Here is a 25,077-nt window from a genome sequence, read left to right as displayed (position 1 = left end):
CGACTTCCCACCTGAGCTACTTTATTGACAAATCGAAGTTTACCTTCGTAAACAGGGATAAAACTACGTTTTCTAAAAATGAATCCTAGTTAGGTATATCGATTTAGCGCCACCGAAATCCCTTGCATATATAAACAAGAATTGCTCGTTTAATAGTATTAGATAAATAATATTTAAAATGTAGGTATCTTGTCACAACAATGAAATATATCTGAGGGTAAATAATATTGTTTAATTTTATCGGCAATTAATTTTGTTTTTAAACTAAAATAATTGTATTTGCTTGCAAACGAAAAAAACCGACTACAATTACATCAAAAAGGAATACAACGTAAGTAGACGAAAAAAATTAACAAACGCACTACAATTTTCGGAGGTTTCCCTCGATTTCTCTGGGATCCCATCATCAGATTCTAGTTTTCTTATCATTTTACCATATATATATATATATATATATATATATATATATATATATATATATATATATATATATATATATACACCGCCGAATTGAGTAACCTCCTCCTTTTTTGAAGTCGGTTAATAAAAGAAAATACTGTGAAGCAAAGTACGTAAACTCTCATTACTAAAAAGAATACTAGAAGAAGAAAAAACGCTGAGAGACATCCAAATCAATGAAAAATAAAAAAATATATACGTGAAAAGGTTTTTTTTTTTTGTTATATCATTTACTGACCTACTGAATTATTCATACAATTTAAGTAAGTCGAAACATGATGAGAATCTGGGAAATGAAGAAAACTTTAATGATCTCTGCTATTCAAAAATTTCTCTACAATTAGGAAATTAGTAACAAAACTAACGTTATAAGTTAAAACTTATTAAGTGAAGATTCCAAAGCAACTAATAAAATATTGAACAGAAATTTCCTGAGAAAACTTCCGATTTCACAACTTATTAGTGCGATATTAACTTCGTTGCTAGAACATTATCTTTCTAGTAAATCTTTACAGCTAAAACGCTTAAAATATAACCTACTTAGAAATTAGGGATTAATAGCTCGTTAAATGGAATCCTAGCCTACAACTTCTTGAATAGCATGAATTGTTTACCGACTTCAAATAAGGGAGTTCTCTACTCGATTGTATGCTTTTTTCTATAATTGTTCCGTAATTACTCCGCCAATTATGAGCCTTTTTTTAACGTAGGAAATTCCTACCGTTAATTTATGAACATTCATTGTATTTTTTTCTGTAAATAAATAAATAAATAAATAAATAAATAAATAAATAAATAAATAAATAAATAAATAAATACATAAATAAATAAATAAATAAATGTCTATTCCAAATTACTGATTGTGTATATATGATACAGTTATTGTGACGTTTTGACTATCTTGGCGCAGCATTCACACCAACTGGCTAATAATGGATGCCCTTTCGACCATCATTCGTAACAAATTTTTGTACAGATGGTACAGAATTTCCTCTTCGTCTGCGTATTTGTGTGTATTTTCGGACCTCAGGCACAGAATTCACAACCAGTTAGAGGTATAAATGAATATATATTTTATTTTATACCAGTTTCGGTTTAGACCAATGATTCAAAACTGTTTTCAAATCGGCAAAAATTTCATTCACATTTTTCTTTTGAAAAAAAAAAACCACCTCATCAATCCTCTATCTCACATGCCATTTGGAATTGGTCCTAGAAATTGTATTGGATAGTATATTTAGAGTGGATATTGTGCCAAATCGTTTGCATGTCAAAAACCACACTCGGGTACTGAATGTTGTACTGTTTATTACAATAATTATCTTGTATTCGTTATTCCAAATTTTCAAAGTTATTTTTCTTGACACATAATTTTAATTTTAGACAGAGAAAGAGAGAGAATATTAAATAATTTAAGTATGTTTGATCTCTTTCAGACGACCTAGAGAAGTTAGAACAATATATTGATTGACTTAATGATTCAGCCTGTAACATCCCTCATCTCAGCTGGGCGTAGAACTCTTTCACTATGTAGGAGAAAAATATATAAAGGAAAGCAAGAAGGTTCTTTGCTATAACTGAAGTAAAAAATTTATCTAAGTGGTTCAAAATTGCTACATTTACATCACAGTTTAGTTTTTTTAAGTGACATATTTCATCCCTAAACAACTCACAAATAAAAAATTGCTAAAAATATACAAACAAATTGTCTACAAACTTATTTAAAAGTTACACAATGCTTAAACACCTCAGTACACCTCGATAAGTCAAAAATAGTGGAGCTTACTTTAGCGATATGGTCATTGTACCCTAGCTCATTCGATTACTGAGTTGTAGTTTACTAGTTTCCGGTAGTTGTTCATTTTAATAACAAAAAAAATAATTTTTTTATATTATAAATATTATTATATAAAAAAAATAATATAAAAAGTAGACGCCATATACAAATAAGTAAATATTAAATAATAATAACAATAGTGTAATATCTACCTACATATATGGTAAAACCGGGAGAGATGCCGCAGTGGGATAGATGCCTCATGTTCTAAAAACCTAACATCCCGAACTCACAAATAAAAATTAATCGCATAAGTAGGAGTCGAAGACACCCCGTACCTCGGATATCCACAAATATTCGTGTGGCAAGGACGCGTTTGGATCGTGTGTGTAATTTTCTCCGTGGCGAAATTTAAAAACACGTCAAAGTTTTAAAGGTTAGTATTTAAGGTTGTATAATTTTATAAATAGTAATAAATTCCGTTATATTTTTTATCACGTCTATATATTGGGTCATTGAGTCTGCATATAGTTGTAAATAGATGCTATTTTGTTTATAATTTATTTAAAAAATACGTGGGCATCTATGCGAATCACAAAGGATAGTTGCCCTGATTTTTTGAGGTATAGGTGCCCTTAGACTTGACGCAGAGTGATGAAAGGTACAGAAAGGGCTCTGAAATTAACTTTTCATAAATAAAAAATTCATTATATATTTGTACGAGTATTTTTTATTTTATGTTCCTAAATTCGTTTTTTTTTTTTTTTTTTTTGGTATTTGTATATTCTATTACAACCTCTCAGTGGCTCATGCAGCCATGTATGCTCCTAAACATCGAGAGTTTGCTAGTTTGATTCCCGCTCGGAAGGGGTGCTTGCATTTGTACAAATATTTCTTTCCAGTTTGTAAGTCTATTCTTTAGGGTCTCCCCACTGTGCCTCGTAGATTACGTTAAGCTGTCTGTCCCGGCTATTTTCATATACATCTGGTAGCGATCGTTACTATTTATCCCTTCATTCACCATATACAGAGTAAGTTTATATGTATAATTTTTTTTGTGTCTGTTATATTTTTTATGTATTTAGGTATATATTTATGTTTGGATGTTTTACTGATTCTAGCAGAACTATGCCACGAAAATATAAAAGAAAGGAAGAAATGCGAGCTCGAGTATGTTCTTGGACTATAGAAAACCCACAGTCAGCTTTCGATGAGAAAGTATGATTGTGCAATGTGCATGTTGATACATGATATGAATATTTTAGACCAACAATTAAGAATTTATAATTTTGTTGACTAAATGCTTGTAAAATTTAATTAAAATATATATATATACATATATATATATATATATATATATATATAGTATTATCTGTGTGATATAAAAATTATATTCTAATTATAACAATTAAAAGATATAAAAAAACACAAAATTTTTTTCAATGCTATGGCCCATGTTTCTTGGAGACAATCGATGTTTTAGGAGTAGCCTAACCTAACATTTGGTTTTTGGTTTTTCGTTAACACGGTTTAAAGGGCATCTATCCTACTCACTATTTTCATGGTGAGGCAACTATCCATATAGGTAGGCATCTATCCTCAAAAAAAAGGGTTCACGAAAAGCTAATTTCTGCTTAATCTGCATTGGCTAGGTTGAAAAAAAATAGTCATAATTCAACATGAAGGATTGAGCTAGCTACATTAATAAAAATTATTCGTATAAAAATCATATTTTTAAAATTAGGTGGCTATTTCAAAAAGTGAGGCATTTATCCCGGTTTTACCCTATGTGAACATGGTGAACTAAAAAACGTAAATTCCAGAATTCGTGTACATATAAGCTATCACTGCTCTTACAATTAGCCTTGTTTCACTCGTATTGGCGCTGAATGTTAGTTATGGTGGCTTTAAACGCTCTGCATTTGTACCGAATTCTTGTTTACCGCGAGGATTTCACGTGATATCAAAATATTACAGTTTAGTAGATTAGACGGAAATGTAGCATCGGGTTCTAAATCTGCTCGAACAACATGATAGCGACTTGCCTTGCGAATTGCCTGTTACTATCGGAAGTTTTTTTTTTTAATAATATTAATTTAGTGATGTATTACCCTGAGTATTTATTATAAGGCATCCAATAATGGGAGTCCGGAAATTCATAGAACGCAACCACAAACTTCCAGTCATCATCTGTTGACACCTTTTCTTTTTCAAATCGAAGACTGCAGACGAATTTGGACGGGACATTCGTCCTTAGTATTTGCGCCTGTGTGCGATATTCTGGAAGACACTATGAGGCGTGAGACCAGACAAGTGATGGCCCTAAGGCGTCGAAAACTGCGGTCTTTTCTCCGCAACAAACATGTTAGATTTAAAGAATATTTATTTATCATTAAAAACATAGAGTCGTTTACATGAAAAATTAATAACAATAATGTCGGTAAAAAACAAAAGAGTATCATCATTACAAAAAAAATTATGATAAGTAAGAATCGAATTAATGACCGCTTGCCCAACGTCCCATCACCGTAACAGGTACATCAACCTTTTTTTACTAAATCAACACCAGAAATGAAATGAAAACTATTAGAATTAAATCGTCAACCCCCATTAAGCGATGGATTATCATATCTAATTATGGGATGTCTTTTGTAATTTTTTATATTCAAAGTAGCGCATATCACTTATATGTGATATTATCTTATTTACCTAGCTGAATTAGGTAAATTCAATCAAAAAAGGGAACAAAAGAAAAAATACTTTTTTTATATAGGTATATATATTTATAATTTTAGCAAATTAATGTTTGAAATATCACTATCACGATGTAACTTAGTTACGGCATTTAAACCTCAGCCAATGTCCACCTTTAAGTGTAAGCGTAAATGCATTTCGGTCAAGTTCTCCAGTAAGGGTAGTTTTTTCTCCAGGATATATTTCAAAATGCAGTAAAATGTGGTACACAAAAGCCTTCATCTCGCACAGAGCGAACCTTGAACCTGAAGTGTGAGATGTTAAATTATTTTAATGATAAGAAAATCCTTTTCAATACATACAATTTATTGGCGAAATCACTTTCATAAACGCAACACAAGCAACGAATCTATAACTAATAAAACAAATTTTCTTATGAGGAAGAATGTTATTGAAGTGAAACTTTTTTAGGCGTATGAAGGTAAAATTACTCCGAATGAAACGCAATAATAATAATATTAGAGCCACGAAGATGTGCAACGTTTTTGTCGAACAACAGAGCCACCTAGCGTGTATACAGAAACCATAAAGGTTGTTACGTTAATATCGATACTATTACATTGCAAACTAACTAGATGGTTCTGGATAGATCTAAGGCTTTAGCATTTGTAAAAATATAAACGAGACTTAAAAATTAGTTTGCCAACAAAGTTTCACTTCTGAGATGTGTATTTTGTATCCACGCACTTTTTTTTAGATACGTTAGTTAGTTATCTGAAAGTAAATGACAATAATTTACAAAACTTAACAAAGTGAAAAGCGGTCTATCACAGACAGTATTTCTTTAGAGTCTATTAGACTCTACAAAGGTGATATAGATAATATGACAAAACTAGGCACGCGATGCAAATAGGTACTTTAAAATGCAAACTTATTAAATGCATTAAAATTTCGCTTCAGCGTGTAATATTCCACAACTGGGCATAGGCCCCTTTCCCCAGTTTTAATATGCGTTAAGATACCTATATGTAATAAAAAACCTAAAACGATAAACGTCACAAAATAATAAATATCTCACCGATACAATTCCTAGGACCAATGCCAAAAGGTATGTAAGCCGCAGTGTTAATATTGTGTTTGTTTTCTTCGGAAAAACGTTCAGGATCAAACTTTTCAGGATTCGGAAATAATTTGGGATCACGTTGGAAGCACCACGCTGGTATACATGCTATCTCTCCTTTTTTAATCTGAAATAGTTAGAAAATGTGAAATAAGTTTTATAAAACATTAGCTGTACCCTACAAACAAACATTTTTTTATATATCTAGATGAATTATTTTTTTTTCAACAATTTTCGATTACTTACAATAAAATCTTTTTCAGCTTTGCTATTGGGTTTTCCTAAGTTATAATCTTTGACACACTTTCTTTCCATTGCTATACCTGGCGACCACAGACGAAGTGTTTCTGCAAGATAACTCATTTTTAACCGACTTCTAAAAACTACGGAGATTCTCAATTCAACTGTTATTCGATTTTTTTTCTATATGTTACCTCAGAACTTTTACGTGGGTTGACCGATTCGATGATTTTTTTTAAATCAAAAGGTTGTACGTGTCTTTTGAATTGAGATAGTTATGACTAATTTAAGTTATCACTTATAATGCGTATTGACTTAACTATTTTTTCGTCGATCTACGTTACATTATATCTCATAGCTGGGTGGACAGATTTTGATAATTTCTTTTCATATCGGAAAATGCTTCTTGTCATGTGTTCTTATTTAAATTTGATCGAGATCTGACTAGTGCTTTTTGAGTTATCTCTAATAATTTACTAGTCCATTTAATAAAAGTCGTTTTTTTTCTTTTGCGAGTAAACATTATACTGTCGTATATTCGTATATTATATTTTCGTACCATATTGATAAAAAAATACTCTTTAAATAGTGGAATAAAAATTTTGTATTATATCGTAAAAATAAATATGATAAAAATTTGCCACTACGTAAAAAAAAATCTAACCAAAAGTAACAACAGAATAGTTCCACTTATTTGAAAATTAAATCCTTATTATTTTTAGTATGTAGGTATACATGTATACGTAAGACCTTGATGCATATAATATTTTCCAAAGGTTATAAAAAAATATTACCTGAAACAACCATATCCATATAAGACATATTTTGGATGGAAGTGAATGTTAGTTTTCCACCATTTTTAATATTATGCTCTTTGATCTCTTGCGCTAATCGCTCTTGAACTTCAGGGTTACGAGCCAGCTCGTACAGCATAAAGCACATAGAAGCTGATACTGTGTCGAAACCAGCAATGAAGAAGAGGATGGCTTGAGCTATTAAGTCGATATCAGACCACGCTGGTGAAAAAAAAGGAAATTGATACAATTATATGTACTATAGAGCGAAACACTACAATAACAGCTAATTTTATGACAAAAGCAAATGACAATTTTGTTATTATCGTTAAAGCGTTACCCTTAACATCACTTAGCATGTCTATAACATAAATATAGACTAAATGGCTATACATGTCTACGAAAACAAAAAATTCGTACTGAAAATAACACTCACACACGCAAAGAAAAAGTATGTATTTTGAAGTGTGTGTGAACTTTTTTTAGCGACTGACGACCGATTTTGACGACTACTTATAAGTATTGTAACAAATAAAGAATTAGATCTAATGACATTTAGAAATCGAATTTAATTATCTCAGTTTAACAGGTCAGTGTCAGGTTCATTGACTTGTTTAAATATTAGGTACTCATATAGAAAAAAAATTCAAAATGACAATCGAGTCAAATCCCGTAAAATTAAAGTGTCAATAGTGACCACTAAAGTTTGAAAAATTACGATGTTTTGTATTCAAAAAAGGGATACTGACTTCTATTATTAGTTTTCTTTCCAACAGAAGATTCTTCAACAGTTGCGAATCCGGTGTCTCGTTCACATTCATCACTTCCTTTGCCGTCGTGTGATAAATTTCCTGTCAAAAGAAACCAAATAGTGTCTATATACTATACCTATCAATTGATGATTTTTTATTTGTTTTGTGTTCTACCAACAGCGTACAGTCGATTTTTCCAATCTCACGTAATATGGTGTAGAAACGTAGATTAATAACGCAAAAGCATTAAGTTCCTTAGAAACAAACGACCGTGTGTGTATGCGAAATTTATTTATATATTTATTTTGTACATCATTTTATATATTACGACTTACCCTTTTTAGCCTCCATAAGTAAATGAATCATATCTGGTCTTATTATATTATGGGTTTCTCTATCCTTCATTGTAGTTTGTACAAGATCGATAAAAAAATCTTTTGTTTCTTTTGATAGGAAACTTATATTTAATTTCTGCAAGAGAGTAAATTCAAATATATTCAAAGCACAGACAATTTCATTCATTCATTCATTACAGCCTATACAGTCCACTGCTGGACATAGGCCTCCACAAGTTTACGCCAAAAATAACGTGAACTCATGTGTTTTGCCCATAGTCACCACGCTGGGCAGGCGGGTTGGTGACCGCAGTACTTACTGGCTTTGTCGCACCGAAGACGCTGCTGCCCGTCTTCGGCCTGTGTATTTCAAAGCCAGCAGTTGGATGGTTATCCCGCCATCGGTCGGCTTCTTAAGTTCCAAGGTGGTTGTGGAACCTTGTTATCCCTTAGTCGCCTCTTACGACACCCACGGGAAGAGAGGGGGTGGCTAAATTCTTTAGTGCCGTAGCCACACAGCTGTGTGGCTACAGACAATACAGCTTTAAAATTAAGACACAAATTAATTACGCATGACAAGTATGTTTATCCTTCGAACAAATGCTTACATCATATGAAGTTGTATGAGATTGGCGCGTTTTTTTACCGACGGTGGTTTACGTCAAATCTCACTCACAACAGATATCAGTAGGTATTTTTTTTCTTTTTTATACTAGATTTGAAGTCATAATTATTACTTACCATACTACCATATATTGTATTTGCACAAGTATCTGTTTTTTGGATGCTTAACCTACAGATCTCCTTGCAACGTCTCGGAGAACACGTAAAGCTGTTTTTGTTTGTTTTAGTTTTTAACATAAAGCTAATGTATTTCATTCATAATTTGCGATACATTTAGTTGGAAGATGGGAGCGAATACAATTTTGGTTGAATATATTTTTTGTTGTTTTTATTGAAATTACCTTAACTACAGTTGGACAAACAGTCATCGCAAGAGCTATCAAAATTTGTCGAAAGTTGAAAGTAGACGCTTTTTTGCCCATTTCATAAAATTTATTATTCTCGTTAGTGTGAGAATCCACTATGAGACCGAATGCGCAGGAAGCGATCACATCGTTAGCGTAACGTGAAGTCAAATCCTTGCAGTCCAAATCTATGTGGCCTGTAAACTTAAATGCTTCAAGATTATTGTAAATCTTACATTGTACCTCTTACTGTATGTACTATGCAGGCAAATGTTAGAGCAGCTCAACTGAGGAAGTACGTAAACCTTACAGAAAAAACACAACCAAATAGTATAGCATTCAAGTAACATTGTGCTTTTGATGTGAGAAAAGTATTCAGAGCTCCTGGAGAAAGGGGGGGGGGGGGGTGTTGTGTTGTGTTGAAACGAAAATTTAATTAATTAAATAAAATTTTGTGATTATGAAATTAAAATGTACCGATTTCAGAAATTGCAATAAATTAATGTAAGACTTTTATGCGTTTTCCTTTTGTTAAATTACCATCAGCTGTCTCGATCTTCTTCTTCAGTGCTCTTATCATCTGCTCGCCCACTTCCTCCATTAAAGGCACCATCAGCTTTATTTTGGAGCTTGTAAATGCCGGACTTAAAGTCGAACGCATGTCCTTCCATTCCTGTCCTATAAAATTTATTAATATACTGTAAGCTTTAAATATTACATTAATGTATTATTCTCTTCATATGCATGTGATTCACAGGATTAAACGTTTTCTTTGTGGGTCAAGGTATACGCATATGTATACATATACAATAAAATCGCAAAAGCGATTTAACAACTCCTAAAAAATAAACTTAGAGTTTATATTGAAACGGTTCTAATAGTTAACGCGTATTATTCGGTTATCAATTAGATTACTTAATGACAAAGATAATTTTATGTGGATTTAGTGCCGCTGTACTTCATGTAAGGTGAATGAAGCTATAATGAGTGACATTTTTTTTAAAGAATAAAAGAGTAGCTGCTGAGTTTTTGCTGATTCTTTTCAGTAGAATCTTCATTATAAATAGACGGTAGCCTCATATTACCAATAATTTATGAATTAATTAATCTAATATTTTGAAAATGATGATTTAAACGTGCTTTAAAAGCCACTTAAACAAAAATAAAATATAATAAATAATTGTAGGATAAAGTACCTATTATTACTTGTATTTGTAATTACTATCATTGCCACTAATAATAGACAAGAGGTATTGTTTTACCTAAAATCTAGCTTAATGAAAAGCAGGAGAGAATATGTCTATTCTTAGGCGTATTTCTGCTTAGGACATTTAATTCTCAATGAAATAATAATTGTGTTTGCTCGCAAACGAAAAAAAAAAACCGACTTCAATTACATCAACAAGTAATATAACGAAGATCGACGAAAAAATAGTCAAGCAACTACGCGTTATCAAAGATTACTCAAAAAGTAGTTATCAGATCTCGATAAAATTTATATGTGACCAAATGATAAACATCAGCTTTTGATTAAATTAAAAATTATCAAAATCGATGCACCCAGTAAAAAAGTTATTGCGGATTTTTGAGAGTTTCCCTCGATTTCTCTGGGATTCCATCATCAGATCCTGGTTTCCTTATCATAGTACTAAACTAAGGATATTTTCTTTCCAACAAAAAAAGAATTATCAAAATCGGTACACCCAGTAAAAAGTTATTGCGGATTTTCAAGAATTTCCCTCGATTTCTCTGGGATCCCATCATCAGATCCTGGTTTTCTTATCATGATACTAAACTAGGGATATTCCCTTTCCAACAAAAAAAGAATTATCAAAATCGGTACATCCAGTAGAAAGTTATGCAGTATAATACAACGTAGGTCGACGAAAAAAGCGTCAAGTAAAAACGCATTATTAGATAATAACTCGAAAAGTAGTTATTAGATCTCAAATAAATTTAAATGGGACCAATTGGCACATACCACCTTTCGATTAAAACAAAATTTGTCGAAATCGGTCTACCCGGTCAAAAGTTCTGATGTAACATACATAAAAAAAAAAATACAATCTAATTGAGAACCTCCTCCTTTTTTGGAAGTCGGTTAAAAATGAATAGATGAGACCATGTGATTAAGAATTTAATTATAAGTTTATCATATTCGTACATATACATATCTCACATACTTGTGATTACTTAAACGAAAATCTAATTATATTTACTTAATAATTGCACCGTATCTTACTTCAAAATAACTGTAAAAACATTTAGATACCTTTTAGTGAGAAAAGATTTCTTCCGAATAAAGGATCCCCGTATTCATCGGAGAAGCCCCGACGATCGAGGAAATACTCAAAGTCTTTCACTGCAATTTTCTTCGCTAATTCTAAGTCTTGTATAATTGTTATTGGCGTTGTAAATTGATAAGTACCGACAAATCTTTAAACATAATAAAATATAAATAAGTATTTAACATTTTTACTCCTCGACTCCAAATCTATGTACACAAACGAGAAAATATGCCTATGCTCAGCAGTGCGATGTTACAGGCTGAAACAATCAATCACTTAATTCTTTACTTCTTTAGCTTCAGTATAAAATTCTTAGTCCGGAAACATCGGTATGGCTTTTTTTAATACAATGATAGGCTTGCGTTTGACCACTATTTCACCTGACAATAAGTGAAAATGCGGTATAGGATGGAGCACGCTTACCTAGAAGTAACCTATTCACTCGCGAGTAAAGATGGTTTATACAAATGCGCCTATCGTCATTGATAATATAACTATATTTATTTTGATTAATAAATAGGAGTCTTTGAATGCCAGTAGTTTTTGTCAAAGCCTGAATATTTTTATACAGCTCATTCCAAAATCTTAACTATAATTTTATTTTTTGCTTAGTTAATGAGGTAGGCTATGTACCACTATATGGCGTTACTATGTATAGCTTTTTGATTTAGTAGATGGCGCGAGGCGTCATTTAGATCACGCTATTATTGTATCGAACTCTGTATATAAGTATTGATGAAACGTACAATACATTCGTGGCGAACTACCCACACTGGCGTTACATTCTTCCTATCATGTGGGGAACTAATTTCTGGGAACGCAAGGGTTTTTCAATTGCATTTTTATATATAAATACAATATAGTCAAAGAAGTCTGTATAAAATTCTTGAAAATTGAAAAAATAAACAACAGCAATGTGAGTCTAAATAATTATTAAACGTAATTTGTGATACAAAAAGTTTTATTAAAATAGCGAAAGAAATGTTTTATAGCTAAATTTAAAATTTGCGATCCCGACGTGATATGAACACGCAACATTCTGTATTATATTATTATTACATCTCCACCACAATGTTGTAAACAACGATTATTAAAAATTATCGATTTAATATATTACATGTTAAGTCTTTGTAAATATAGCCTTGACGAAATATGCATCTCGTAACAGATTTTAAGTGCCTTAAAAATTATTATTTCCTTGTAACACGATATTCGTAGACCTACATACTCGTATTATGTTGATATAGGTTATGTTTACAAAGTATGACTAATTTAGTATAATGTCAAACAAACATCGAACATACAAAAAATATATATTGTTTAATACATGACGACAAGCATTAATTCCGCCGATAAACTGTTTAGCGGGTTCAGAAATTGTAAAAATATTTGGCTCAAATAAAGAATTTATTTTTCTTATTATAATAGTGAATTACAAACAGAAAATCTGAAGATCGCTATCATTTGATGACTGATCTGAAAATCTTCATTTATCAACCAGGTTAAAAGTAAATGTTATTAAAATATCAAACCTTTCTTCAGCAAAGGTATTGTAACCATTAGTTAACGCATCAGTAAAATGCTCCTTCCGTAATAACAAATTCAGCATATTTCCAAACAAGGGCACCACCTTCGTATGCTTCACTCCATATTCACTAAACCTGGAGTAGGTTTTATGGAAGTATAGAAACAGCACCGCAACCAGCACTGCGGTCCACGTAAGAAATATTATCATCTACGAAATATAAAACAATATGTTACGCAGTTCTTTCAAAAACAGGACTTTGAAACAAGATATGAAATACGCCTTATATTTCAAAATATAATTTCTTAAGCACAGCGTGACGTAAAAATACCCAGGTCGAAGACGGGCAGCAGCATCTTCGGTGCGACAAAGCCAGCCCTGCGGTCACCAACCCGCCTGCCCAGCCTGACACATGAGTTAACGCCATTTTTTGGCGCGAACTTGTGGAGGCCTATGTCCAACAGTGGACTGCGAGAGGCTGAGTTGATTGATTGATTGATTGATTGAAGGTGTTAAAAAAATATCATTGATGCAAAATTATAATCAGGTCTATTCGACAATAATTGACTATGGCAAACCACATTTTTATCAACAGTATTCATTAATTTAATTAATATACAAGGTTTATTGTTTATGTCGTCAAAATTTTCTCTACTGAATTTGGTTCTTAAAGTGATCTGTAAGAGATCACTGTTAGAGATAAGGCCACCTTTGCAGGGGTTTTTTTATATATTAGAACATTGTCATTGATGTAAAAATTCTTAACGCTCGCTGGACTTGGAGAGTAAGCTGGTGAATGCGTGACGAGAGCATTACGAAAAGTGTGATCGGTGGAGGGGAAATCAAGTTGAGAGGGAGATGTAAGTTAGTGAAGAAATTAAGGTAGGTACGCTTCGTATATTACTATATATATTAAAGTAAATAAAATAAAAATAAATAATTAAATTAGCATTTTATTCATAGTAGAATTTCAATAAAAATGTGCGTGCAAAACTATTTTCAGATTCAATTTTTATGTGTAACTAGCTGCTGCCCGCGACGTCGTCTGCGCGAACGCTATACAGCACCAAAAATAACTACGATTATACCTTTAAAAAAAACATTCATTTACCCGTTTCTTCTTTACATTTCATATCTACAGAAAAATCTCATAGATGGCGCTGCTTTAAAATTGTCTTGTCTACGTATATTCATTTAATTATATTAATCGGCTTAGTTACTTATATTGCGTGATTTTTATAGTGTAAAGCTAGCTTATAGCATGGTTATTAACATAATAACAACAACATTCAAATATGCGTCGTTAGATTACACGTTGTTACAGAATGTGTTGAGGGAATAAAGGTTCACTGTTCGTTCCCGGTAGGTGATAGCATGATAATATGTAGCCTATATGTTGACCCGACTTCTTAATAATATTCGTGCCAAATTTGAAGTAAATCCATGCAGTGCTTTTTGAGTTTATCCCGGACATACATACAGACAAACAGACAAACAGACAAAAATTCTAAAAACCATATTTTTGGCTTCGGTATCGATTGTAGATTATTCCCCAAAGTATTCTTTAAAAAAATATTCAATGTACAGTTTTGACTTTCCTACCATTTTATTATATGTATAGATTATGATAATTTTAGTGCATTTAAAAAATGAACGATAAAAAATAATATGGTTAAATAGTAGACGGAGCTAAAGAAGTTTAACTTCAGTCGTCTGGTCAAAAGTAGACTTGTTTTTTTTACTAATGTAAATTTAAAGGTGTTTTGAGGTATTAAATAAATAATTAATAAATAAACATAAATGCTACTGTATTTTATGCCAGTCAACATTAATACGTGCTCTTTAAAAAAATATTTTTTAATCATACAGAATGGACCTTTTCATAGTTTTATTATAAGTATAGATTGTACTTCAAATATCAATAATAATTAAAAAACAAAGGCGATGCTATCGCGAAATGAGCGATTGTCACCAAACGATGTGAATAAAAAATTAATTGCAAAATTAAATTAAGTAGGTAGTTGCCTCAATGAGAATGACATCACGCCAAAATACGTCTCATGTAATATTTTAGGAGTTGAATAAGTTATTCTAAATAACAAAGGACAAATTGTAAACACTTAACTAAATTGTGTGACAAATTGCACAAAAATAGTTAAATCGCATTGTATTGTGAATTCCCATGACTAAAAATTTTGACAATTTTCGTTTGACAGACAAGACGCTTCTTGGAAAAATATTTCTTGGATAAATAAAATAAATGATTCCAATTTTTTTATTTTATTCATTTATATTCTTGCATATATGTATTAACAAATATTTCGCAAAATAAAATACAATCTGCCATTTAAACAAAGGCGTGTAATGTAACAATTTGAAGAATCAAAATAAGTAAGAATTTAGAGCATCTGTGTTTTAATTCTTTAGAATATTGATAATTAAATATAATATGTACTCATTAATGTCAAAAATTATAACTAATTAATTTCACAATTTATATTTTGCAAAATAAATGTCTGTAGTGAATTACTTGATATAAAAAAATATCCATATGTAATTATTAAAACTTCAACAAAGAATATAATTCAAACATTACTTACGATATATTTATATACAATTTATGTTGTATTTTCTTTGTTACTTAAAGTAACTAGTTTCAAAGATTACACGAACGAATAAACAAACGTAATAGCACTACTTGTTGATTCACCGGTGCACCGTACTCAACTGATAAACTAAGTATTTGTATTTATCTGTAGTATCACAATAAGTATACACCCATGATTAGCCTATTGTTGGCGCAGCATGTAGTAGCCCTGCTCTGCTCCGCGGCTTGCGTTCCCCGCCGGAGTTTGGGTGTAATATTTGTATTTATATAGGTATATAGTTGAAGTTGCCAGCGGCTTCGCTCGCGTATAAATTTGTGAAATCACAAGTAGGGGCTAAAGTAGTGTATAATCATTATCTGACCAAAATTTAGGACCTGTTTATATAGGTAAGTACGTTTATAGTTCACCTTTCATGCGCTAGACCTACCAGACTGTTCGCAGCAGTGGTGCAAAAACAATACTACGCAAACGCTGGAATACATACCTATTTATACCAATTGATAAAAGATCATTAAATTTGCCATGAATCTATATATTATACGATTAATGTATTTATATATTAGTGTGTATGTAAATGTTTATATTTATTTATTTTTCATTTCGTACGTATGTGTATAATGTATTATATATTTGGTATATATTATATTTCTTTTCTTTTACTTTTTTAAATCTATATACCACCTGCCCATCTGAAAAGCAATATCAGGTTGTCTGGAAGAAATTGCTTTTTAGCAATAAGATCGCCTGGTTGTACAATTTGTTACTATAATTGCTTGTAATTTTAATTTTGTTCTTTATTTAAATGTGCAATAAAGTATATTATTATTATTATTATAACATACCTATTTATGTTACATGCGATCAAAATCCTAGTAATAAATATGTACGATTTTATTTTTGTGTTACCCACACATTAGGAATTCTAAACATTTTTAAATATCATATCAGATATTCAAAAATCCCAGTAATAAAATTTTATACTTCTACTTTTTCCGATATGACAGGAAAACATTAGATATCTTGAGGCGTAAAAATTACGTTGAGACTGGACGATTTTACTTATTTATTTATTTATAGTCAATACCTAACCGGGTCTAACAATAAAAGTTAAAATAATATTTATCTTTTGAAAAGCAGTCCAGAAATAAAGGTTTATGCAAAAATAAGACACACTTTCATACAAAATCTCAATTATTTTGATATAACATTTGACCATCATAACTAATTTTGCAGTTAAAGACACTAAGCCGATTATCGTCAAATTCTCAACATTCAAATAAATTAACCTTACTGCTACGATTAGAGCACTGTTAAAATTGAGTGCTAGAAGGTAAGATGCGTCTTTGTACTTCAAATTCTTTAAGGGACAAATTCGGTGAATGTTTTGAGAACACACAAATTAAAATTATGCATTTGTCCTTAAAGGCAGACAAATTGCTTTAAGGGCTAAATGAAAAACAAAATTGTTTTCGTAAAAACTATTTATAATTATTATCTATTAAATATATTTCACCATCTACAGATATGAAATTGTGTATTATTTGTCGAATCAACGTATCAACTTATTCTAGTCAATTTAGACAAAATATACATATAGTTAGAGTTCCCCTACAAAAATAATATTAAATTAGTTATTGAGAAATTTACTGGTTTCCAAAACTGTCAATAGCGGCATTTAAATTTTAACCAATATCCGTTTTTGTGAATTGGATTTAATGAATCGGTATCGAGTTTTCCATTAAATACAGTTTTATCTGACGGAGATACTTCGAAGTGTAGTATAATTTGATACAGCAGAACCTTCAGTTCACATAAAGCGAACCTTGAACCTGAAATTGAAATATTTAGTCTAATTTGAAATTGTTAGCCCTAAAATGAACATAAAAAAATGTAATTTAGCGGATTTTTAGTTCTTTGTATAATCTTATTAAACATCGACTTTGTCACCAAACTTGTAACATACGAAATAGAAAAAAGTTGGTGATGAGCAAGTTTTTATTTTATTTTAAAGATAATTAAAGAAGAAAAATTAGTTATCCAGTAGAAGCATATTTAAGCGATTGGATTTATTTCTTTTTATTTTGCTTTAAATAGATGCTCTTAAGGCACAAACTTAGAAGTTAATATAATAATAATTACAATATAATACAATATCACATCTCAAGTCTATTCATGGTTCTTTATGTTTGATTTGGGTTAATAGCGAGAAGAAACATTTTCAAACAAACAGGTCTTACCGATACAATTTCTAGGGCCCAAACCAAAAGGCATATACGCCATTGTGTTTATTTTGTGTCTATTTTTTTCAGAAAAACGTTCAGGGTCAAACTTTTCAGGATTCGGAAAGTAATTTGGATCGCGATGGAAACACCAAATCGGCAACCAGATATTTTCACCTTTTCGTATCTAAAAAATGCAAAAATAATAATAATGCATGTATTTTTGAAGTAAAACTTCTTTGGAATAAGCTGGTGAATGCGCGATGAGAACGTTACAAAAAGCGTGATGGGTGAGGCGAACGGATAAGTTACATGCGCTAAAGAAGTTTTAGTTCAGTCTTGTGGACAAAAGCAACCTCATTTTTTTATTTATTTGATAATACAATATCACTTGTTTCGAAGTACTTACAAAAAAATCTTTTTCTGCTTTGTTATTAGGTTTCCCTAAATTATAATTTCTAACACAAACTCTTTCAGTTCCTACAGCTGGTGGCCACAGTCGAAGTATTTCTGTAAATAAGTATACTTAAAATTGGTAAATATAAACAATGTTCAGTCTAATCAACTTAAAAAGCAAAATTAGAAGGTACCTACTCTTTAATAAAATAGAATAAGACGGAATGAAACCGAATAAAAACCCAATTAAATGGTTATAAGATTCCCACTTCTTATCAAAAGCCTCTTCTGCTAATTTTAAGATAATAAATAATTCACTATTTCTTCTATTACTTATGGGATTTCTCACGTTTACTTTTTGTTAATATATTTCATATATCATTTATTTCAACATAGTTTGATTTATGAAATTCGTAAAAACATCGCCATCTCTTCTAGGAGGTGTAACTTACCCGAAACTACCATATCCAAGAAGGCCATAGTCTGTATGGAATTAAAGTTAATTTTTCCGCCATTCTTAGCATGGTGTTCTTTGATCTCTTTTACAAGTCGCTCCTGAATCTCAGTGTGTTTTGCCAGTTCCAATAAAGCAAAGGACATTGTTGTTGATATCGGTTCGAAGCCAGCGATGAAGAATAAAACAGCTTGAGCAATTAGATCGATGTCTGACCATGCTGGTAAAATAAATAAGATTTATTTAAATGATACAACTGTCAAATTTTTATTGGCATATTTAATCATCGTTATCATCATTACAGCCTATACAGTCCACTGCTGGACATAGGCAAGTTTACGCCAAAAATAACGTGAACTCATGTGTTTTGCCCATAGTCACCACGCTGGGCAAGCGGGTTGGTGACCGCAGTACTGGCTTTGTCGCACCGAAGACGCTGCTGCCCGTCTTCGGGTAGGTATACTTAATAGTTTAGATTAATATTGGCAAATGTACGGCATAATGAAGTATTCTTTGTTGACCCTTTGAAACTTTTTTTATAATCATGTTTCGTATCAAGTTGATATAAGAACTTGTGAACGGAATTTTAATAAAATACTAACTTCTGCTTGTTTTCTTCTTGCCAATGAGTGATTCTTCGACAGTTGCAAATCCAGTATCTCGGTCACGGCTTGCCGTATCACCATGTGATAATTTTCCTATAAAAATAAAAATATATATTTTTAGACTTAGGTATATTAAATTCATTGTGACAGAAAAGAATGTAAGTACCATATGGGAACTTTTAATAATTGTATAATGCTAATGTTTTAGTCGTTACAATAATAGAACTAAACTTTAAAAAATTCAACAAAAAAAGACGTGTATTTTTCAGTGGCAATAATAAAAAAAGACGTAGTCCGTGGTTTCAAGTAATGTTCACCTATGATTAAAAGACGAGTGTTGGCAACAAATTATTATAAGTTCATCGACTTACAAATTCAGAAACTGTCTCCATTACACCGTACAGTAGTTTGTTTTTATCATCACTAGGATTTATACGTAAGATAAACTAATAATAAATCATTCTGATAAAACATAAATATTCAGCCTTTAACTTCCCATTGTTGGGCATAGGCCTCTCACCAAGCTGGTATATCTATAAATATACCTATAGCGTCATCTGTTATACGGGATACAAACTACAATAACATTACGTGGCATAAACTACGATTTAGTTAAATTATTTACTGACAGATGGCGCTTTGATAAAAAAATTTTTATTAGGTTTTAGTTTAGGTTCAAGTTCATGTTTATTAAAACTAAAACTTATTCAATTACGAGTGAACTTCCAAACATGGTGACACCATAACTGCATTCACTACTATTCTATCATAAAATCTTCTGAAATAATATTAAATGACTCGAAGAGAAGGTTCAAGACACCAAATGTATAAAATTGAGTCATTTTAAGTTTTCAACCTACCCTTCTTAGCCTCCATCAGTAAATGTATAATATCTGGTCTGATAATGTTTTGATCTTCTCTATCCTTCATTGTTCTTTGCACGATATCAATAAAGAAATCTTTAGTTCGTTTTGGAAATAACGTCAGTTTTAGTTTCTGTAATAAATAATAATAAAGAAAAAATGAAATCTTCAATACTTAAAAACAAAAAGTAATCCGTAATCAATTACTAAGCGCAAAGCTCGAAAACAGATAAATCAATACGGCTATATTTTTATAACCTTTCCAGTAGAAATTTATTCTTAAGGAATAATAAATAAATATCAATAATAATAGGAATAATCCAAAAATTAGAAACTTTAAGAAAATGACTTCTGTTGGGTCAGTTGAGAAATGTAAAAGGTAACGTTTTTTTAAATAATCTGAAACATAGGTTGAACTAAAAATGATTAAATAATACCACTGTAAGAATACAGGCAGTATTTTTAAAGCTTATAAAGATTCATATTCCTAGATAAATTCTCACATAACTTATATTTACTTTACAATGCCATCTAGCGACTAATCCGATAATCTTATTTCTTTATTTTTTTTTAAACTACAAATTCAGTCTTCTTATTTTTTGTGAGTCTTAAATATTTTTGATTAGTCTGAGTAGTAATATTATAAATTTTATTTGTAAATAAAAATGTTACAAGAAAAGGAGGAGGTTTTCAATTCCCTTGTATTTTTATGTGTTTTTATCTCGTAACCTTTTACTCGGTGTAGCGATTTTGATGATTCTTTTTTAAAAACAGTTGGTGCTTGTCATGTTATTTCGTTTAAGTACCTATTTCCTAAAATATTAAAGTAAGTATTTGCTTGATTACTTGATCAAGATCAGACCCGTCCGTTTTGAGTTATGCCTAATAATGCGCATTTAATTGACATTTTTTCGGCTACCTACGATGTTTTAGGTACTTGTTTATGTAAATTGAAGTCTGTTTCTTTTTCATTTTCGAACAAACAAAATTATCTGATACCGTGAGTAATTTTCTGATTCATTTTCCATAAGAAACTTTTACATATTATTACAAAATTTAAAATAAGAAGTAGACATATTCATTCAGCCGTCTTCGACTTTTGCGCTTACCAAACACACCTACATTTAGCGATTCATTTCATTTATATACATATGTATTTGTACAGTACATTTAGATTGCTTGATGCATCTTGTAATATCCTATTGCTGAGCATAACCCTCTTTCTCCATGTAGGAGTTGTCGAATATCCCTAGTATGAGTAACTAGTGCTATCAGGCATGATAGCAACCGGGACCGACGGCCGACTCCGAGGTACGGAGGGCAGATCCACAAGGACACACAGACCAGAAATAAATATTTGTACATATACAACTATATACTCCGAGCAGGAATTGAATTCGCTATCGCCGGTGTCCAGGCGCCAATACGGCGCGTGAACCACTACATCAGAGCGGGCGGGAGAGTAAAAAATATGACTTGTTTCGGTAATAAAAAAATTACGTCCGTGACATAGACGACAATAATGTTTACGTGATCCTACTATCTAAAGTCAGATTTAGTTTGTTTATAAAAACCAATGTCTTGTATACTTATCAGAGGAAATAAAAATAAGTTTATGGACTAACTGCTCAAATAAATAATTTAGTATTATCAAATAAAGAAATAACAAAATCTCATACGAAGTTGAATTTTGGTATAGACCTTGGATACATTTATAGAAATAAAATGTCAAATTTCCACATAGATCCTATATAGATCATATATACAGACTAAAAAGTTATTCAAGGTCAAATGGCTAAAAAAATGGTTCCGTGTGCAGTGACCATTGCAATTAGCTGATGTGATATCGGTCTTAGGTTCGAGCCCCACACACGAGTAATTTTTTATAAAGGTTTTACATGACTGACACAGGTTTCATATCATATTAGGGGTCATTAAGACAGAGGCGTTTTTTTATTTATGTAGTCTAATTTATTTAATTCCGCCAACCCGCCAACCCGCATTGGAGCAGCGTGGTGGATTAAGCTCTGATCCATCTCCTACATGGGGAAAGGCCCATGCTCAGCAGTGGGATATTACAAGCTGAAGCGAAGCGAAGCGAATTTATTTGATGAAAGATAAGAAAAACTCACCCGAACAAGACTTGGACAAGCAGATACAGCAAAAAAGAGCATCATCTGTCGAAGTCTGAAAGTGGAGACGCTTTTACCCATTTCATAAAATATATTTTTGTCATCGTTGTGAGAGTTCACTTTGAGGCCAAACGCGCATGATGCGATCACATCGTTAGTGTAACGCGACGTCAATTCTTTGCACTCTACGTCTAAGCATCCTAAAGGAAATCTTTTGGTTACTGTTTATATTAAATATCTTTAAATAAAAGTCGTGGATTTTTTTCTTTCTTTTTTATACTTAATTCGGTTCTTAAGAAAATTCAAGCTTGTGTTGTTATTATCTTACCACCGGATTTTTTTATCTTGTTTTTCAATGTCTGTATCATTTGTTCGCCGGCTTCATTCATGAAGGGCACCATCAGCCTTATCTTGGAGCTAGTAAACGCTGGGCTTAATGTTGAACGCATGTCCTTCCATTCCTGACCTGTTCACAAAATTATAATATGCCGACCTTGACTAGCAGAATATACTAAACTAGTAGGTTTCTATGTTTAAATATTGAAAGGATATTTTTGGAGATTCAATATTTTTTCTTCTACGTGTGTTGCACAAAGAAACATAATATGATGAATACGAGTAATGTGAGTTTTATATCTTTAGATTTTTTTTATTAATAAATTAAATATTAGTGTGCGACCGGATTGAAGTGCATTACTATTTTATTAGCTTTAAGTAGTAACTTTCATTTGAGGATAATTCCAGATACCAAAAATTACCTTTCAGTGAAAAAATGTTTCTTCCGAATAGTGGATCAATCACTTCATCCGTGAAACCTCGGTGGTCCAGAAAATACTCAAAGTCTTTTATAGTGATTTTTTTCACTAGGTCTAGGTCTCGTACCAATATAGTTGGTGTTAAAAACTCATATCTACCAATATACCTAAAAACATCACGCCGAATTTTATTTAAAACACGCGTAAATCTCAAAAAAAAAAAATACTATAATAAAACTCTTATTGTGATTAAACTAAAATATTTAAAAGAATAAAATTTTATTAAGATCTTAAATTAATGCAGGTTAGTAAATAATTTTTCAAAGTGATTTCTAACAAACCCATGTCTACATATTAAAATGTTACGCTTTCGAACCTTTCGTCCGAGAAGGTGCGGTAATTTTTGGTCAAGTCCTCACTAAAATGTTCCAGACGAAGAAAAACTTTCATCACATTGCCAAAGAACGGTACCACCTTCAAATGTTTTACTCCATAGTCACTAAACCTGGAGTACGTCTGACGTAAGTACAGAGTAACCGCTGCAGCCAGCACGACGATCCATATTAGTAAGATTATCATCTGCAACAAAAAGGTAATACCGCATTACTTCACCTTTTAACCATAACATAATTTACCAGTATAAGTATGTATCTATATATATATATATATATATATATATATATATATATGTGCGTGAACCAATATCGAAACAACAATAGAATATGGAAATAAATGGAGTCTCAGGGAAATCGAAGAAATTCGACAGGAATAATTTATATGTAAGAATTTTTTTGTAATGTTTACGCGAATTTCACCTACTCACTCACTTATCGTCTATTAAGTTTTTTAAATGCCCGACGTTACGAATACTTTATAGCAACCATGGTCACTAGAGGAATTTATACGTAGTTTTATATCTATACTTATCGATTTATTCAAGGCTTCTAAGCCAAGTCTTCTGCTTGCACAAGCAAGCTGGTTTTGATTCCAAATCAAGCTGAAACTCCTCAAAAAGTACGAATGAAATTCGGTCGTTTTGGTATTGTTTGTGTTTATCCTCGAGCTCGGGTACAAGGTTATTCTAAATATTTCTACTTGGATATTGATTATATGGTCTTAAAAAATACCCTTACCATGAGTTCAAGGTCAAAAAGTTTAATCGCGAACAGACGCGGGTACATTCAGTAGTAATAAAAAAAATCATAAATAGATACTTTAGAGAAAATAATACATAAGACTAGAAACTTCCTTAAAAAGCGATATGGAATAGTACGTATCATATATTTGTTAAAACAAAAAGATCCTAAGAGATAAAATTAATATGTGTAAGCACAATTGTTATTATTTACATAACAAGGAAGCTAGATATGTTTGATGTTACATACATAATGATAAAATAATATACGTCTCAGCTTGTTTACTTGTGTATTTTGATGATTTTTATATTCAGATCATGGTGAATAACTTTTAATATTATTCTTCATGGCGATATAAAATAATATCTTCAAATCATCACGTATTGATTAAAATAATGTGTTTTTATTTGATAACAATTAAAACCTTTTTTTGATATTATTTTTGATATGATATTCAAAAATGTTTCGAATTCCTAATGTGTGGGTAACACAAAAATAAAATCGTACATAACAATTAAAACCAGTAAAAAAATTGTCTAAAGTAACCTATATAGATATATATGCAACGTGTTATTAAACTGGCGTAAACATTCCTTCCATAACTGCGATATCAAAATCGATATAATAATTTATAACCTTACTCCACACTCTTTAAAATTTGTCGATTTTAAACTTACGTAATGACTTTACTTACTTTACTTTAAATTTACTTTACTTTACTTTATATTTCCTCCTTTTTTTCTTCTTTATCTGAATTTTACTAATACCCGATTTTGCACACCTACAAACCTTTGTTCTTGTACGTCCTAAGGTTGGCTGATAGAGAATGCTTTTAGCATTAAGCCCGCTAGCATTCTTTAATGTATTGTGCAATAAAGTATTAATAAATAAATATATCTACATATCTGAATCTCGGTTTAATATACAATGCGATTTCTGGGACGATAAATCGATCT

General features: G+C 31.3%; 1 protein-coding gene across 1 annotated transcript; it reads right to left on the bottom strand.

Moving 5' to 3' along the window:
- Positions 1-4,900: 4,900 nt before the first annotated feature.
- LOC123657218 lies at positions 4,901-23,564 on the bottom strand. The gene is made up of 20 exons (XM_045592796.1): positions 23,362-23,564; positions 22,989-23,152; positions 22,559-22,696; positions 22,231-22,430; positions 20,096-20,231; positions 19,233-19,328; positions 18,629-18,850; positions 18,190-18,290; positions 17,799-17,967; positions 17,227-17,390; positions 12,960-13,162; positions 11,412-11,575; positions 9,680-9,817; positions 9,137-9,336; positions 8,172-8,307; positions 7,834-7,935; positions 7,085-7,306; positions 6,297-6,397; positions 6,009-6,177; positions 4,901-5,235 (listed from the first exon to the last, which is right to left on the bottom strand). The coding sequence occupies exons 1-20, from the start codon at positions 23,562-23,564 to the stop codon at positions 5,069-5,071; spliced, it is 3,195 nt and encodes a 1,064-aa protein (XP_045448752.1). The 3' UTR covers positions 4,901-5,068.
- Between the last annotated feature and the right edge of the window lie 1,513 nt (positions 23,565-25,077).

Source organism: Melitaea cinxia, chromosome 10 (genome assembly GCF_905220565.1).
Source record: "Melitaea cinxia chromosome 10, ilMelCinx1.1, whole genome shotgun sequence".
Lineage (NCBI taxonomy): Eukaryota > Metazoa > Arthropoda > Insecta > Lepidoptera > Nymphalidae > Melitaea > Melitaea cinxia.
This window is presented reverse-complemented; position numbering and strand designations above follow the sequence as displayed.